At 39.4% G+C, this 17,408-nt stretch overlaps 1 protein-coding gene across 1 annotated transcript in view; it reads right to left on the bottom strand.

Moving 5' to 3' along the window:
• The window catches only part of IGF2R (insulin like growth factor 2 receptor), an 88,908-nt gene that overhangs the window by 46,552 nt on the left and 24,948 nt on the right, over positions 1 to 17,408 (bottom strand). Inside the window, exons 6-16 of the mRNA XM_081941815.1 lie at positions 16,440 to 16,560; positions 15,015 to 15,120; positions 12,404 to 12,566; positions 11,204 to 11,372; positions 10,808 to 10,911; positions 9,980 to 10,144; positions 8,013 to 8,153; positions 5,003 to 5,149; positions 1,572 to 1,703; positions 1,212 to 1,353; positions 53 to 230 (exon numbers count right to left, since the gene is read on the bottom strand). Of these exons, the coding sequence (XP_081797941.1) occupies positions 53 to 230; positions 1,212 to 1,353; positions 1,572 to 1,703; positions 5,003 to 5,149; positions 8,013 to 8,153; positions 9,980 to 10,144; positions 10,808 to 10,911; positions 11,204 to 11,372; positions 12,404 to 12,566; positions 15,015 to 15,120; positions 16,440 to 16,560 (1,568 nt within the window). The remainder of the gene's footprint in view (positions 1 to 52; positions 231 to 1,211; positions 1,354 to 1,571; positions 1,704 to 5,002; positions 5,150 to 8,012; positions 8,154 to 9,979; positions 10,145 to 10,807; positions 10,912 to 11,203; positions 11,373 to 12,403; positions 12,567 to 15,014; positions 15,121 to 16,439; positions 16,561 to 17,408) is intronic.

Below are 17,408 nucleotides of genomic sequence, written 5' to 3'. Positions count from 1 at the left end.
GATGCAGTACAAGAACAGAATTAAAGTATTTTTTTTCTCATTCAGCTCCTACCTGATACTCCAGTACACTCTTGTTTGCATTACGATCACACAGGAATGTTATATGGGTAGACCGTGTTGTATGCTGCACATTGTTGTAGGGTGTGCCATTCTGATAGTTTAGCTGAATAATTCCATTATAATAGGACAGCTGAGAACTGGCCATCCCAAGATTCCACGAACCCGGGCCACTAGAATTACACATTAATGCAATTTCATGTACGTTTGCTTTAAATGTTCCAGCATAATGTCACATTTCCAAAAATTAAGCTGCATTACAAAAGTATATATAACTGTCGCATACATGTTTCTCGACTGATAGCTTCAATCTTATGAATCAACTTTCTGTATTGTGGTTTGTCCAATGAGCTATCACTAATCCAAGATACACTCGTGTTTGGATCATGTTTTCCTATCACAGTCGACAATAATTCATATTTTATTTAGAAGGCAAATTGCTAAGGCCACATCCTAGCACAAATTTATAGCCACTTGATAAAATTAGGAGCTCGGGTGAAGTATTAATCAGGAGTTCATGCCACTGGGCAATTCATGTAGTGAAACAGCTCCTTGAGATTGATCACTTGGGATTGGAAGAGATGTCCTAGAACTTTTTTGATTCCAAGACAGTTTTAGAGGAAGCATTCGTTCAGTATTATTATTGTCATAATCCGTTCAGTAAGTATATAAATAAAACATACATGGCAGAAATATAAATCAAAACCTTAATGTAATGTAAACAACCTAACAAAACACAAAACAATATTTCAAAATGCAATTAATCTTTTTCAGCACCTCACAATCACTCGGCTAAAGGAACTAACTCGTTTTGAAGATACAACATACTTTTATTTGCATGTCATCAGTAATCCTGGATCAAATTTCCCCTAATTTGGCCATGGGGTTGGGGGAAAAGGGAACATCACTTCACCTGATGAAAAAACTGAATTCATTTGAGTTGGAAAGACCAACTTGAGATGTAGAGCACTGGTTTTACAGGACACAATAAACACAGAGCAGGTAAAGCAACAGCCCTATTCACAATGTTTGGTTTATTTCATTCTTTGAGCCCCACGCTAGATAATTTCCTAATTTACAGTAAGGGCAAAAAGTATGTAAAGGCCATCAAGTGTCCCATAAAATGGAGATTCAGGAGGCATACACATACTTACTTTTTCTTTACTTGACAAACTGCAGACTCTGATCCACAATGCTTAGTTGACAAAGAGCCACAAATACTAATGTGAAAGATATAATTACTTGTGCTTATTGAGAAAGATTCATTCATTAGTGGCGATAAGTCGAAGGAAACTCCTAAGTAGAAATTTTAAAAAGTCTTATTTAATAAAAAGTTGTGAACGTACGTAAGACAGTCATCTTAAGAGGGAAGATATGTAATAACCATTTTAAGTATGTAAAATCCTAAACTTAATCTTGGAATGAAGATGAAAAACAGTGTTGCTAGCTGACACAAAATGTTAAAAGAAGACAGGAAATCTGAATTCCCCATTTGGTTTTTTTTAGCTACATACCAGCTTGAAGATCTGAAACTTTGCAGTGGTCTCCTTTTGTTTTAGACAGGACACAGGCAGCAGCAGTATGCCATTCAAACTCAAACAAGCATCCATCATAATTAACCAAAACAGGAGCACTTTCCAGATCACCTATGAACAGAAAAATACTGATCTGAATAGTCACTCATCTTCAAGAACATAGTAACAGAATTTACCAGATTATCTGATCAGATATATGATCAATTATTTAATCAGTTTATATTTCTTCCATCAGAGAGTATTTTCCATCACCAATAAAATATAAAAATTGACAAATGCCACATTTTTTCCTCTCTGATTTTCTTTCAGGTGTAAAATTTTGATTTATGGACTAGACGTGTGTAATCTTTTTTATTCAAACCATTCTCAAACAGAAAATTGGCTATTTCAAGCATCTTAGGTGCATTCTGAGCTCAGATAACTTTTAGAATAACTAAAAATAATTGTTCCATTGCCAAAGCAGCTGTTTCACACTCAAGCCAGGGTGGTTTTAGTTCAAAATGGTTCAAATCAAAACATTTTTGCATAAACTCCCTTTTGACCTCTTTTCCACATATGTAGCTTTGGATAATTTTCCTCAATAAATACACGAACAAGTATAATGTTGTTGTTTTTTTAGATATTTGTGTTTTCTAACTGGTTTTAGTACTTGTATGGAAAACAAATCACATTTTAGTTCATATGTATACAGAAATATTGAAGATTCAAAAGTATTTACTTTTAAGTACCACTATGTATGCTATGACCAAGCTTTGTTTTAGTAGGCCTGAATGCTGTAATAATGAATCCTCACTATTCTGTACACAAAAATAATTTTAAAATTTAAATACTTCAGAGAGATACATTAAAGACTCAAAAATCAAAGTATGTATGTATGTATATGTATATGTATATGTATATGTATATGTATATGTATATGTATATGTATATGTATATGTATATGTATATGTATATGTATATGTATATGTATGTATGTATGCCATTTTTTTTTTGCCTCCCCAGCCTCCGGAGGGTTTTCTGAAGCCTGGGCGAAAAAATGTCCCAATGGGCCAACTGGACGTTTGGGAACTTCCGGTTGGACTGTTGGGGCTGTTTTTCGCCCTCCCAGCCTCTGGAGGCTTTCCTGAATCCTGGGAAGGGTGAAAACGGCCTTCCATGGCCCTCTGGAAGGGCGAAAAATCAGCTGGTCAGTGTGCATATGCGTGCTGGAGCTGATGGTTGGCTTGCCACCAAATATGGCTCTGTGTGCCAACTGTGGCGCGTGTGCCATAAGTTCACCATCACAGGGTTAGGACAAAGTTAATCCGCAAAACAATCTCATCAAATAGGTTAGGTTTAGGTTAAGTTTATTGGACATATGCTGCCCTTCTCCCAAAGGACTCACGGCGGCGTACAACATAAAAACACATATTACAAAAGTTAAAAGAAAGATTAAATAGAATATCCCCAAAACCCAATAGACATTTACAATGAGATTTAGAAATTAAATTAAAATTAACAATTTAAATTAATAATTTATTTTATTCAGGCCAGATTGGCTCGCTGGAAAAGCCAACTTTTTAGGGCGCGCCGGAAGAACCAGAGGTCGGGAATTATGCGAAGCTCCGGGGGCAGCTCATTCCAAAGGGAAGGCGCTCCCAAAGAGAAGGCTCTCCCCCTGGGGATTGCCAGCCGACACTGCCTGGCTGACGGCACCCTGAGGAGGCCAATTCTGTGGGATTGTACTGGACGGTGGGAGGCTACCGGTGGTAGTAATTGGTCTCACAAGTACCCTGGGCCTAAGCCATGGAGTGCTTTAAAGATCATAATTAACACCTTGAATCACGCCCGGAAAACAACCGGCAACCAGTGCAGGCCGCCTAAAAGGGGTGTAACATGGGAGCACCTAGGTACCCCCATGACAACCCACGTGGCTGCATTCTGGACCAGCTGAAGCCTCCGGGTGCTTCAGGGCAGCCCCATGTAGAGAGCGTTACAGTAGTCCAGGCGAGAAAGGACAAGAGCGTGAGTAACTGTGCACAGGACATCCCGATCCAGGAAGGGACACAATTGGCGTACCAGGCGAACCTGGTAAAAGGTCCCCCTGGTCACGGCCATCAGGTGTTCTTCTAATCTAAACTAAGCCGTGTATCCAGGAGGACTCCCAGATTGCGAGCCCTCTCTGAGGGGGCTAAAACTTTTCCCCCTATCACCAAAGATGGTACAAGATGCACAAATCGGGATGACGGGAACCACAGCCACTCAGCCTTGGAGGGATTGAGCTTGAGCCTGTTCATCCCCATCCAGATCCGTACATCGTTTGGGTGGTTTGGAGTAGAGATGAAAAGTTGGGTATCATCAGCGTATTGATGATACTATACCCCCAAACCACGGATGATCTTGCCCAGTGGTTTCATGTATATGTTGAACAGGAGGGGTGAGAGAACCGACCCCTGGGGCACCCCACAAGTGAGGCCCCTCGGGGTCGATCTCTGCCCTCCAGTCAACACGAACTGCGATCGATCCAACAGGTAGGAGGAGAACCACCGCAAAACGGTGCCCCCCCCACTCCCAACCCCCCAGGTCATCGCAGTAGGATACCATGGTCAATGGTACCAAAAGCCGCCGAGAGGCCTAATAGGACCAGGACAGAGGAACAGCCCCTGTCCCGGGCCCGCCAGAGATAATCAATCTATGCGACCAATGCCATATCCGTACTGTACCTGGACCTGAATCCCAACTGAAACGGATCCAGATAGGCAGCTTCATCCAGGTACTGGGGAAGCTGACATGCTACCACACCCTCGACAACCTTCACTACAAAGCGAAGGTTGGAGACCAGACAATAGTTGGCTAAAGAAGCTGGGTCCAGGGAAAGCTTCTTAAGGAGGGGCCTCTCCACCGCCTCCTTCAAGGCGGTGAGAAAGAACCCCTCTCTCAATGAAGCATTGGTAATCGCCTGGAGCCAGCCTCGTGTCACCTCCTGGCTTTTGAAGCCGAAACTAACCAAGAGGGACACGGGTCCCGCACACAAATGGCAGCACTCCATAATCCTGTCCATGCCCTCGAAATAGCAATCTGTTTAAGAACATATTAGTAATTCTATAAGGTAAAAATAAAAATCTCCAATAAATCAGTCCACGTTTTGAGGTCTTCAACCACACTAGGAACTACCACATCACTTCCATTTGAAACAAACAAGCCTTTCCAAGATATCAAATTTTCTTGCATGTGTAAATATAAAGGGCTAAATATAAAAGGCTCTAAGGCTGCAGAAGTAGCTTGAGAATGGTTTAATTAATGATCAAATTGAAAGAATAAAAAAGATGTCCTGGCAGACTTTAAGGTCTCACTGCCATTGCATTCAAAATTTTACTATTCTCTATAAAAGTCAGATATTTAAGTTTTAATAATGAAATCACATCACTCACCTGGTTTACATATAAGAATTATATTTGTTTCAATTTTTTTATTGGGTGCACATTCGTCTCCATCTGAATAGTGAAGCTCAATATTTTCTCCAACCTTTTTGGGAGGAGACATGAAAGTCCCAAGATTTCTTGTATTATTGTTTTTATCTAAAAAGCAATACAGTATGAAAACTATGAATCCTTGCTTTCACGGAAAAGGCTTTCATCCTTAAACTGGAGGGTTAGTGCAAACTAAATGAAGGATTGTATACAAAATAAAATCTTCAATATAGGTGTCAGATGGAAAATATTATTTTATCCTGAATATGAAGGGGTTCAAGAATTGTTTTAAAATGCTGTTATAATAAACCACTAAAGATTGTTCTATTTATGCTGTGGATTCACCAAATGACCAAGGGCATTATAAGGTGCATATATCCATTTAAATTTAATTTTAATTTTAATTTAATTTAATGCTTCTAGACCGCCCCCTCTCCCGAAAGGGACTCGGGGCGGTGTACAGTTCATACAAAATATAACAAGATACAATAAAATTAAATATGTACAGTTGACAGTTGACATGGAGGAGGTTAAAATGCCGTTAAAAGAACTGTACAAAGCAGATATAAAATAAATTCAAACCCCTAAAAACAAATACAGTAAATTAAAAAACCCCTAAAATAACCAGATATAGTACGTTTGCCAGGAGGGACAGTTGAATTATGCCAGGCCTGCTAATCGGAACAGGTGAGTCTTCAGTTTTTGCCGGAAGGAGCGGAGGTCAGAAGTGGTTCTAATGTCGGGGGGGAGGTCATTCCAGAGGGTTGGGCCCATCACAGAGAAGGCCCTACCCCTCGGTGTCGCCCGCCGGCATTGTCCAGTGGATGGCACCAGGAGAAGTCCCTCCCTGTGTGAGCGTATTGGCCGCAGGGATGTATGTGGGAGGATGCGATCCCGCAAGTAACTAGGTCCCGTGCCATGGAGCGCTTTAAAGATGGTAATCAGCACCTTGAAACGCACCCGGAAAACCACAGGCAGCCAATGCAGCTCGCGCAGGAGAGGTGTTACGTGGGAGTACCTCGTACTCCCCATCACAGCCCGCGCGGCTGCATTCTGAACTAACTGCAGTCTCCGGGCGCGTCCCAAGGGCAGCCCCATGTAGAGAGCGTTGCAGTAATCCAGGCGGGACGTCACCAGCGCATGAGTGACCGTGCGTAGGGCATCCCGGTCCAGTAGGGGGCGCAATTGGCGCACCAGGCGAACCTGGTGGAACGCCCCCCTTGCCACGGCCGCCACATGGTCATCCATTGACAGCCGGGCATCAAGGAGGACGCCCAAATTGCGCGCCCGTTCCACAGGAGGCAATTGCTCGCCCCCTATGGCCAGCGATGGAATCAGCTGGCTGAACCGAGGTGCCGGTAGCCACAGCCACTCAGTCTTGGAGGGGTTGAGTTTAAGTCTGTTGTCCCCCATCCAGACCCCGACGGCCTCCAAACACCGGGACATCACTTCGACAGCCTCGTTGGGGTGGTTTGGAGTTGAAATATACAGCTGAGTATCATCAGCGTAGAGGTGATACTCAACCCCAAAACCACGGATGATCTCACCCAGCGGCTTCACATATGTGTTGAACAGGAGAGGCGAGAGGACTGACCCCTGTGGCACCCCACAAGTGAGTGGCCTCGGGGTCGACCTCTGTCCCCCTGTCAACACACATTGCCTCCGGTCGGAGAGGTAGGAGCCGAACCACCGCAAAACGGTACCTCCGACTCCCATCCCCTCCAACCGGCGCAATAGGATACCATGGTCGATGGTATCAAAAGCCGCCGAGAGGTCTAATAGGACCAGGATAGAGGAACAACCTCTATCTCTGGCCCTCCAGAGATCATCAACCAACGCGACCAAGGCTGTCTCTGTGCTGTGCCCAGGTCGGAAGCCGGACTGGCGTGAGTCTAGATACTCGGATTCGTCAAGGTGTCGTGGAAACTGCTGGGCCACCACATTCTCAACAACCTTCGCTAGAAACGGAAGGTTGGAGACTGGACGATAGTTAGCTAGCTCCATTGGGTCGAGTGAGGGCCTCTTAAGTAAGGGCCTCACCACCGCCTCTTTCAAGGCGGTTGGTAAGGATCCCTCACCCAATGAGGCATTCACCAGGCCCAGAAGCCAGCCTCGTGTCACCTCCCAAATCAAAAGCTAAATCATAACTAAAAATACCAAGATTTTTAGCTTGCATCTGACATATATATTTCTATGCAACATAAAACTCAGGAGTGGAACCAGAAAATATGACTCCTCTTCTGTTGCTGCCCCAAACCTAGGGAACAGCTATCTTCCATAAATTACCCCTTTCTATTGACATTTAGAACATAAATTAAAAGTATTCTCTTCTGCCTGGCCTTTGAACTTAGTATCTCGTATGTACTAGTCTTGCTTCATTTATTTATTTCATTCTATTGCAATTATATATTTGATGGTTTCATTTGTATAATTGTATGCTTACCAGAGCTTTGTGCATAAAAATAATGTAAAATAAGTACAATTATTGAAAATACAAGTGATCAAAACAAACAACGAAGGAAGAGTGAAAATGATAATTATTAAGGTTCATAGCATAGCCTCCTACAACATATGCTCTTTAGGGAATTTTATATATAAAGTATAGCAAGAACAGATGCCTTATTTCCCAAACCTATAACTTCTAAATCTTCTCTCCTTGTTTTGTCAATTCTTAGGATGTGGATAGCTACCATTTTTATAATCAGTCTTAGAACTTAAGGATTTATCAAACCTTCTAGAATGTTAAGCAAGTTTCCTAAATGTAAGGTAAATTGTAATTTTAATGCAGATACCATCTTAAAATTTAAGACATGAAAATTGAAAGAAACATACAAAACAGAGGAAGTGGGAGTGCAAATTCTAGAGCAGACACTTTGTCCTGCAGATTTAAAATAAATTATTATTGTTATTCTATGAAAAGAAAAGCAACAGCTCTTTTTAAAAAAGAGGCTGGGTTTACACCCCTACTCACCAACAGAGCAAACGGATGCATCTTTGGCACAGTACATGGCTTCTCCTTTCTGGAGGACCTTGTGACAGACATTTATAAAGAAACGCTTCCTTTTTGCTTCTACAGGGTTGATATCTACAGCTTCCCAATTCTCCTCTGATTCTAGAATTAAGATGACATATTTTAGATTAAAATATTTAGATGCCACCTATCCATCATGTTATTTCCCTTTGGAGTAAGCAGTTATAAACATTGCAGAAAGCGAGTAAGCAATTGTAAAACAAAGAAATAAAAAGTAAGATATAAGAAAATATAATGTATCTAATTTACCACAATTAACTAATTTACAACTCATGGTAACTCTCAGTACTTTTCTTTCCTAGTTTCTACTATAGCTATACACTGCCTGCTTGCTTTCTAATGCCACATTATGTAACATTCCACACTTAATTCCCTACCCAAAATGACAATTAAGTTCAGTTATTGTAAGACTTTTTCTTAAACTCAAGAACAAGGTTCAAAAAAGGAATGCAAAAGAGAGATGTACAAATGTGCTCAGGTGAAAATACTAATAAACCAGAGCCTGTAGCTATCGTCTATGGACTATTTAAAAGCCACCACAAAACTGTCATTTGGTGTATAATATAAAACCGTACAACAATTTAATGATAACCATGCCAGATATCATAAAGGGGGTAAAGTTGTTCTTCCAGGTCAAATTGGGAGCACTCTTAATTTGCAGTGGTTGTAGGGCCGTGATGGCGAACCTATGGCACACGTGCCACAAGTGGCACGCGGAGCCATTTGTCAGGGCACGCTAGGCGCTGCTGTCAGCTGGCCAGTGCGCATGCGCGCGCTGGCCAGCTGAGTTCACCTTTTTAAAAGCTATTTTTCGCCTTCCCCAGGCTCCAGAGGCTTTATAGGAGCCTGGGGAGGGCGAAAAGAGCCTCCCCCCCCCCGAGGCTTCAGGGACCGTCCGGAGGGTTCCCTGAAGCCTTCGGAGCGCTTAAAACCACCCTCCGAGCAACCCTCCGGGTTGCTCGGAGGGTGGTTTTAAGCGCTCCGAAGGCGTCAGGGAAGCCTCCGGATGGTGGTTTTAAGCGCTCCGAAGGCGTCAGGGAAGCCTCCGGACGGTCCCTGAAGCCTTCGGAACGCTTAAAACGACCCTCCGAGCAACCCGGAAGTCACTTCCGGGTTGCTCGGAGGGTGGTTTTAAGCGTTCTGAAGGCTTCAGGGAAGCCTCCGGACGTTCCCTGAAGCCTCCGGAGGGCCTCTGGGGGGGGGGAAGCTCTTTTCGCCCTCCCCAGGCTCCTATAAAGCCTCTGGAGCCTGGGATGGGCAAAAAAAGCATGTAAAAATGGGGGGGGCGTTGTGCGCGCATGCGCACTGGGGGATCGCGCGTTGCATTATGGGTGCGGTACGCCCGCACACGACCCCCCCGCGCTCCCCCCACTTGTGGCATGCGAGCCAAAAAAGGTTCGCCATCGCTGTTGTAGGGTTAACACAAAAACCAAGCCCAGTACTTGTGATCTGCAGGATTACATAAATTTCCAAGCAACATGCCCTGGAACACTGGAAGAGGATAACTGCCTCATGTCCAATGGATCTGATTGGTCAACATCTGACACAGAGGCTGGATTGAATATGCCTTAAGTTTTTCATAAAATGTTAAGCTAGCACTGTAGACACCATGGTGACATGAATGTGTTGGGAGTATCGCCTCCTGCACTGCACCTCTACAACCACAAAAACTCACCAAGTTCATTGAGTAATGTGCATTATGTTCAAAAGTAAAACAAAGAGCCTTTCTACTAATATCTCTAAACATAAATCTTTTTATCTTGGAAAACCATCAATATTCTACTATTTACCCAGTATATTTGGCAACAATATGTTAGGTTTAGGACAGCATTTCAGACAACCAGTTATATATCAACTAGAGCTTTTAAAACAAATAAGCAGACAATAGATTTTTATAAGTTTAATACCAGAATGACGAATCAGTCGTGTCAAGTCATACTTTTTCTTCTTATCTGAAACCATGCAAGGCAAACCTTCTTCTTCTCCAATACAAGCATATTTGGTTTGCCAGGTGAAAAAATATGAACAGTCTGTTTCTCCATTAAATTCTGGATGTCCTTTGCCGTTATTATCTTTAATAAATTCACAAAAATAAGGAAACATTCAGATTATAAAATGTTAACATATAACATGAAATATATAAAAAGATACCAGATTAAAATACTGATACTATCCATTAAATATTCACATTTAGGCTTATGACACATAATCAAACATAAGAATAACAGAATCCAGTCCAAAATTAACAATTAAAAACTTGAAGTCAAGTATAATTTAACTGGGCATCCATTTCCATAGCAGAATTGGCATGAGCCAATCCATCACATGTTGAAATAAAAAGGTTTTAACCCTGCAATTAATATTCACACACCACACTTACCTATAATTTGTTTAGTGCAGGGGTGTCCAAACTTGGGAACTTTAAGACTTGTGGACTTCAACTCCCAGAATTCCCCATCCCACCAACTATGCTGGCTGGGGAATTCTGGGAGTTGAAGTCCACAAGTCTTAAAGTTCCCAAGTTTGGACACCCCTGGTTTAGTGCATTCATTTACCGAATAAGCCACAACTTATTTTATTGAACGTGTCTGTTTGAATGACATGGGTGGTAATGAAATGAAATATCTAGTTTTCTATATAACATTTTTCTATATAATCTATATAAGTATCAGCAGTTTCTCCAACAGAACAATACTGCACCAATTAATCCATTAACACCCAGAATGGTACATTACCTGCAGTTTGGTTGCATTCAAAATTTATGACTGTCATTCTCTGAAAACCCGAGCTACAACTATCTCCTCCTGGATACGTCAGAATAAGGTCTCCATCAGCATACCTGATTTAAAAAACAACAACAATATAATTCTACTTTATTAGTTTTATTGGATGCTGCAGCAGCCAGAATTTCAAGAACCAGTTGTAAGCATCACAGTGCCAGCAAAACTATGGACAATTGCTGAATGAGTAGTAATAACTTGAGGACTACCTGCACAATGTTTTATGTTGTGAAAAATCTTTTTTCAGAAACAAAAACTATTTTTCTCTAATATCAAACAAAATATTTTTGGGCAATATTACATGTTTTATTTCCAAAAGAAACATATTTACATTTCTGGACTAGTACTAACCTGAGAGTTTGATTGGTAAATCTTCCTGCCACTTTCGGCTGACTTCTTTCAGATTTAACTTGGCATGAAGACACATCCTTGTCCATACAAAAACCACCAGCTACTTTCCCACATACATTCAGATAATAGTTATACTCTTTGTCTTTTGACACATAGGGTGACACATCACCTAAAGAAAATATGATTGAAATCCACTGCTGAAATACTAAAATGATCATACAAATGGAAATATATATTTATGACACCAAAATGATCATTATATGATCGTTGTATTGCATTGTTGCAATCCGCCTGTGTTCCACAAGTGATGCTCTTCTTAGCCATTTTCTAAACTTATCCTATGATTCAGGTGTAGGATTTTGCAAGACAGATTTTAATTTCATGAAAACTACATTCTAGATATTTATAATTTTTTCCATTTAATCCTCACATTCAAAATAAGAGTCTCGTAACAAATTTTCTAGTTTTTTCCCTCCGTACCCCAGTTCTGGAGGGATTAAATTGAATACACACTGCATCTAGCATTATGAAATCCCATGCATATATAAAGCTGATAAATCAGTGGAAATGTCTGTAAACCGGGTCACTAATTTTTCTCTTTATGATGTTTTTGTTTTTTGTTTTGTTTTGTTTTTATTTCTGTTTTCATTCTGCCATTTTTATTTTTGTTTTAGTATCTTTAAGCTTATGTGATCTTTATCCTCATCTGACATAACCAAAAAGGAAATCACAATTCTGTGATTTCTAGAGCAGATCTATAATGCTACTTCCACTGCGTGTGGTCAGATTTGTTCATTACTCTGATTTCTAAACTGCTAGCTCATTAAATTTTAGAGCACTTATTGCAATGACTTGATTAATCAGCAATCTGCAATTTCAATCTGTTGATTTACTTGTTGCTTTTGTTTTAATGCTTTAATAAATACTGTATTTTTGGCAAAAAGCAAGTTAACTGTTCCCATGCATAAAAATACATTTAAAACAGATAAATCTTCAAAATAGTACAATCCTATCTATGGTTATACCATTTATATATCCATCCATTGGGTTAATTTTCAAGACGAAAACACTGCTTATGTTAACACTTTGTACCATACACCTATACCAGAATTTGAAATTTGTCTTTTTTTGCTACAGCTTCTGGTTTTACTTGTATAAAATATCAGGTTGCACACACTCTAAGGGAAATAGGATAGTTACCTGGAGATTGCATAAGAGGTGTCAGATCCACATAAATACCATGTTGTTCACTGCTCAGAGTACAATTATGACTCTCCAGGTAGTCCCTGGCACAGGCAGACTCAGTAACCCATTCAATCTCATAGCGGCAATTGCTTCGAGCAGTGAGCGTAGGATTTGTATCCTATATTAAAAAAAATAAGCTAGTCAGATCAGAGAACATTGATTTATCTACCACCAAACATAAGCTCACAAGTCCAGTACAAGTCTCCAGAATTAGGGAATAGTAACACAACCTCTCATTTTAATACCGCCCTACATAAATGTTGCTAAAACATGTTATTTAACATTTACCAAAATTCAGTCACAGAAATGCCATTTCAGTGTCTGGATCCTACTAAGGCAGGGGTGTCCAAACTTGGGAACTTTTAAGACTTGTGGACTTCAACTCCCAGAATTCCCCAGCCAGCATGGCTGGCTGGGGAATTCTGGGAGTTGAAGTCCACAAGTCTTAAAGTTCCCAAGTTTGGACACCCCTGTACTAAGGTGATAGAACAACTGGCTGTACAGTTTTATTTTGTTTCCTCCACTCCATTTTAGCCTACCTGCTTGGTAAAAGCTTTTTCTGTTTTATCAATTTAAAAAAATTAAAAGTAATGTCATACAGCTATCTTTGTTCCCCACTTCAAATAATCATGCATACTTAATAATAGCTGCTAGCTGCTAGATCTGGGCATAGTTTTCCGATACAAAATCAAATTTGGATTCTGAATTTTTCCAGCAGAACATATATGAACTATTTATTATAAAATACAATAATTTAGTTTCAAATGGCTGCTTGCTTGCTATATACTGCTTTGTCCTTCTAGCTCTCAGATTTTGGATTTTCAATAGCCTAAACTGGGGAGGGGAGGGGCAAGGGTGGAAGATGACAAACTATTTCATGTTTGTGAGTATGCCCTCTTATGAACCATTTTTATTGTTTCTAGCAACTTGGAGGACCCTACCACCAAAACCTACTAGCAAAACCTCAATTTTCAGCAGTAAAATGTAATGTTTTCCCAACCAGTAAATATCACCCTAAAATAAATGATTAAAGTTTTGGTATGATTTATATCCTTTATTTCTGTTTTTAACTAAAGCGTACATCCACTCAAATTTTTTTAAAAAAGGCTAAACATTTAAGCCTATCACTTCTGTGACTTTACCACCAGGCCTTTAGCAGTCTTTAGAAACTGAACATAAATGAAAAAACAGAACAAAACAAAACTGAAATACAACACATGCTCAAAAACAGCTGCCTTTGGATTTTAAAAATTATCCAACATGAACGAATATCATAAAAACTCCCTAATCCTATAAGCATCCATGTCCAGTAAAATCCCCAACCACAGGAAAATCATGGCAGTGACTGTAAATAAATTGTTTGCAGTTTAGTTAATTATGAATTACAACAAAGATCTTAATGCTTCAATGAAAGGGTCAACACGGGTGATTTTGCATGTCCAGAAATTGTCATCATTTAATTCATTATGACAGTATCTTTGCTGTCAGGAAGAAGAAAGACTTGTAGAATATTCTGCTCCAAAAATAATTTTAACAACCTTCATACTGAACTCTGTTTGGGCAATGCGGAAAGGTATGAGGAAGAATGAACATGATATTTACCTTTCAAGCAATATGTTATCTTTTTTTTAAATAAAAGTTTTATTGGTTTTTATACATATATGGGGAAAAGGTAAGGGGATATACAAAACATTTTGGCAGCTCCCACACTAATGATAGTAATCCATCCAAAACTCACAATTTTTACAATCTTATAAACAAAATATAAAAGACAAGCAGAAAGCCAGTTCTTATTCTATATTGTCAACCATGTGTTCATTCGTTTCCCTTTGTCACTTTCTAGAGTGTCCCAATTGCTATTATTTCAAATACTTTTATTTTTGTGATCTGAGCCTTTTCGATATTGCTCCTTCCTCCCTATCCCCAGAGGAAGCCTCAGCCCCCCCTCCTTCTTGTCTTGCACCTTATTGTCCCTCCCACTACCTTCGCTTTGTTCATCTTCTGGGAGAGGAAAATATTTTTTTATAAAGGCTTCCTCCTCTTGCACTGTATTAATTCTAATTCTGTTTCCCTGCCAGAAAATCAACATTCCCTCTGGCAACAACCATCTAAACCAAATTCCTTTATTGTATAGTTTCTTTGATAAGGAGGAGTACTTCCTCCTTCTCTCTCCTATCTTTTTTGGAATCTGCTTAAGGATGGTGATTTCTTCATCTTTATATTTCAATGGTCTCTCCCTTTGGGTCCCAAGCACCTCATCCCTTGTGGTCCTCCTGAGAAATTTAACATGTACCTCCCTTGGAACATTATGGCTTCTAGCATATGCTAAATTTATCCTATAGACTAAGTCCATGTCCCACCACAGTTGTTTTTTATCTCTCTTAATATAATCTGCTAAAATTGTACTCATAATATCCTTAAGGTCTTCAAAGCAATATGTTATCTTGACTTGGCCCTGTAAAATTAAAATATGCTGATACATTTATTTTGAGTTAATGCTATGATCCATTGCTCTTCCCAGTCAAGTAACAGTGCACAACATCCACTATAGGAAATTGTTGATTACCTCTCTTTGCCTTCCCTCTGGACATACGAAAGTAATTGTAACTGCTGGGTCATGGCTACCACAAAAGTCTGGTTTCCTTGTTACATTGCTGTATCTCAGCTGAAACCTAAAAAATAAAGAAACATAAACATAAAAAATAAACTACCGGGAGATTCATACAAAGCAAAGTTCCCAATGTAAAAACCCTCCAAAGTATAGTTGAAGTGTAACAGTTAAAACACAAGAGGGCTAGGAAATATAAGAAACTGGAATTCAAACTTATCTGCAAGATATCAAACTGGGGGAGTGAACAATTATACAAGCAGAATCTAGAACAATGGTGTCGTACTAATTTCAAATTGTTGTTTAATTTACAAGATGACTCAAATCATTTTATATTGTTTTCCCATACTACACTAATTCTATCAGTACTCTTGCATAATCAGTTAGCCCAGTCCAAGGCAATATATAGTCACAAAAAAATAAAATAGCAAGTAAGATATTCTAGAGAGATGCTGGGCACTACAGAAGAAATGTTTGTCGAAATTAGCACAAGTAAATAAATAAAGGGATAGTGGTGGGAAGAACAGTTACAAATTCAGGGAATTCAACAGAATAATAATATACAATTAGGAACAAAATTAAGAATGCAGTACCTATGAAAGCAATGCTGGTGGTTTTCTAGGGATTCTAGGCCCTCCTCTAATAAAAAGTTCTTTTTTGTGCTCCAAAAACATACAAAAGTAGGCTAATTTTAAAACTGTTGTAAATTACTGTATTTTTGGAGTATAAGACGCACCAAGTTTTTGAAGAGGAAATTTTTTTTAAAAAGTTTTTGCACTTTGCAGATCTCCCAAACCCTCTGCATGCCTCATTTTTTGTGAAAAATGAGGCATGCAGAGGGTTTGGGAGGTCTGCAAAGTGCTCCTGGGGGCTGAGAGGGGGAAAACAGAGCAAAAAAATCCGGCCCGCTTTTTGCGAAAATGGGCCCATTTTTTTGTCCCCAAAATGGCACGCATAGGCTTTGGGAGGCTTGTAGAGTGCTCCTGCGGGCTGGGGGGGCAAAAAAAAGTGCCCATTTTTTGCTCATTTTTGCCCTCCCTAGCCCCCAGGAACACTTTGCAGGTTTTCCAACCCTCTGCACGTCGATTTTTGTGAAGGGGCGGGGTTTCAGGCCAAAAATACTGTATTCAGTGTATAAGACGCACCCAGATTTTCACACTATTTGGGGGGGGGGAGGTGCCTCTTATGCTCCGAAAAATATGCTAAACAAAGGACATGTAATTCAACTCTCAATACAAATTCCTAGTAATATCAGAAACATGTAAGAATTAAACTTTGCATTAAAATTTGAACTTTATAGCTAACTTCTTCCAACCTTATTCACCATAAGCAGCACTGACATGCTGATGACTTTCAAAGATCACACAAAGACTTCAGCCATACCTGTCTTTATCAAGCCGTTTTAGTAATTCTTTAGTATGGCCCAGATCAAATGCATGACCATCCTTCACCAAGCAAGCTGCACTGTGCTCTGGACAACTGCTAGTTTCACCTGAGGACTTTCCTGTTAAAGAAATGATTAGTAACAACCTATGTATTACTGATGTATAAGTATGTTCCTCAGTTAAAAGTTTCCAAAAGTTTGCTTAAATCAAATCAAAGATACGCTCTTTGGCCACATCATCCAAAACAATAAAAAATAGAAAGGACAAGCTATTTAGCCAAGTTATAAATCAGAATTGTGGCAATCAAAAATTTATTTTATATACAATAGAGACTAACATAGCAAAGCGGGCAAGAGCAGATGTATATGACTGAAGAGATATCAGTCTTACAGAGATACATTGATCAGAAGTTCCAGAAATAAGACAAATATATTTATCAAGTTATTTGTATTAAGATGATGCAAGATTACACTCATTTTTAGTGCCTCAAAATGGTTTTCACAGCTTTAAGGATAACTTCATGCACCAAAGTTATATATTAGTCATAGAAATGGCATTTTCAAAGGAAGCTATAAACCAACTGTATACCTATTAATATATGTTCTAAAATATTTTATATAAGCAAAAATATAATTTTCCTCCCAAAATTGTATTATATTTAAACTATTGCCCAAGAACTGCTTTCCATAAGGCAGTCTAATAATCCTACAAATAACAGTTTGAGAAAATCTTGAGCTCACATTGCTTTTCCACATATTTAAGGAATATCTCACTATTATTGATAACTAAAATGGAACAAGGTAGCAGCACCAATGAGATATATTGAACTATAGATTATTCAATAACCAAAATATCCAAGATAAATAGGCATAAATATTATCTAATATCTAGACAAAAATTATGGGGAAAATGTCAGAAAAGTGGGAAAAACCATAGATACAGGAGGAAATTTAGAGTATATATTTTA

Source organism: Natrix helvetica (genome assembly GCF_964273705.1).
Source record: "Natrix helvetica genome assembly, chromosome: 2".
Lineage (NCBI taxonomy): Eukaryota > Metazoa > Chordata > Lepidosauria > Squamata > Natricidae > Natrix > Natrix helvetica.
The sequence above is the reverse complement of the archived record's forward strand: the minus strand, read 5'-3'. Positions and strand labels throughout refer to the sequence as shown.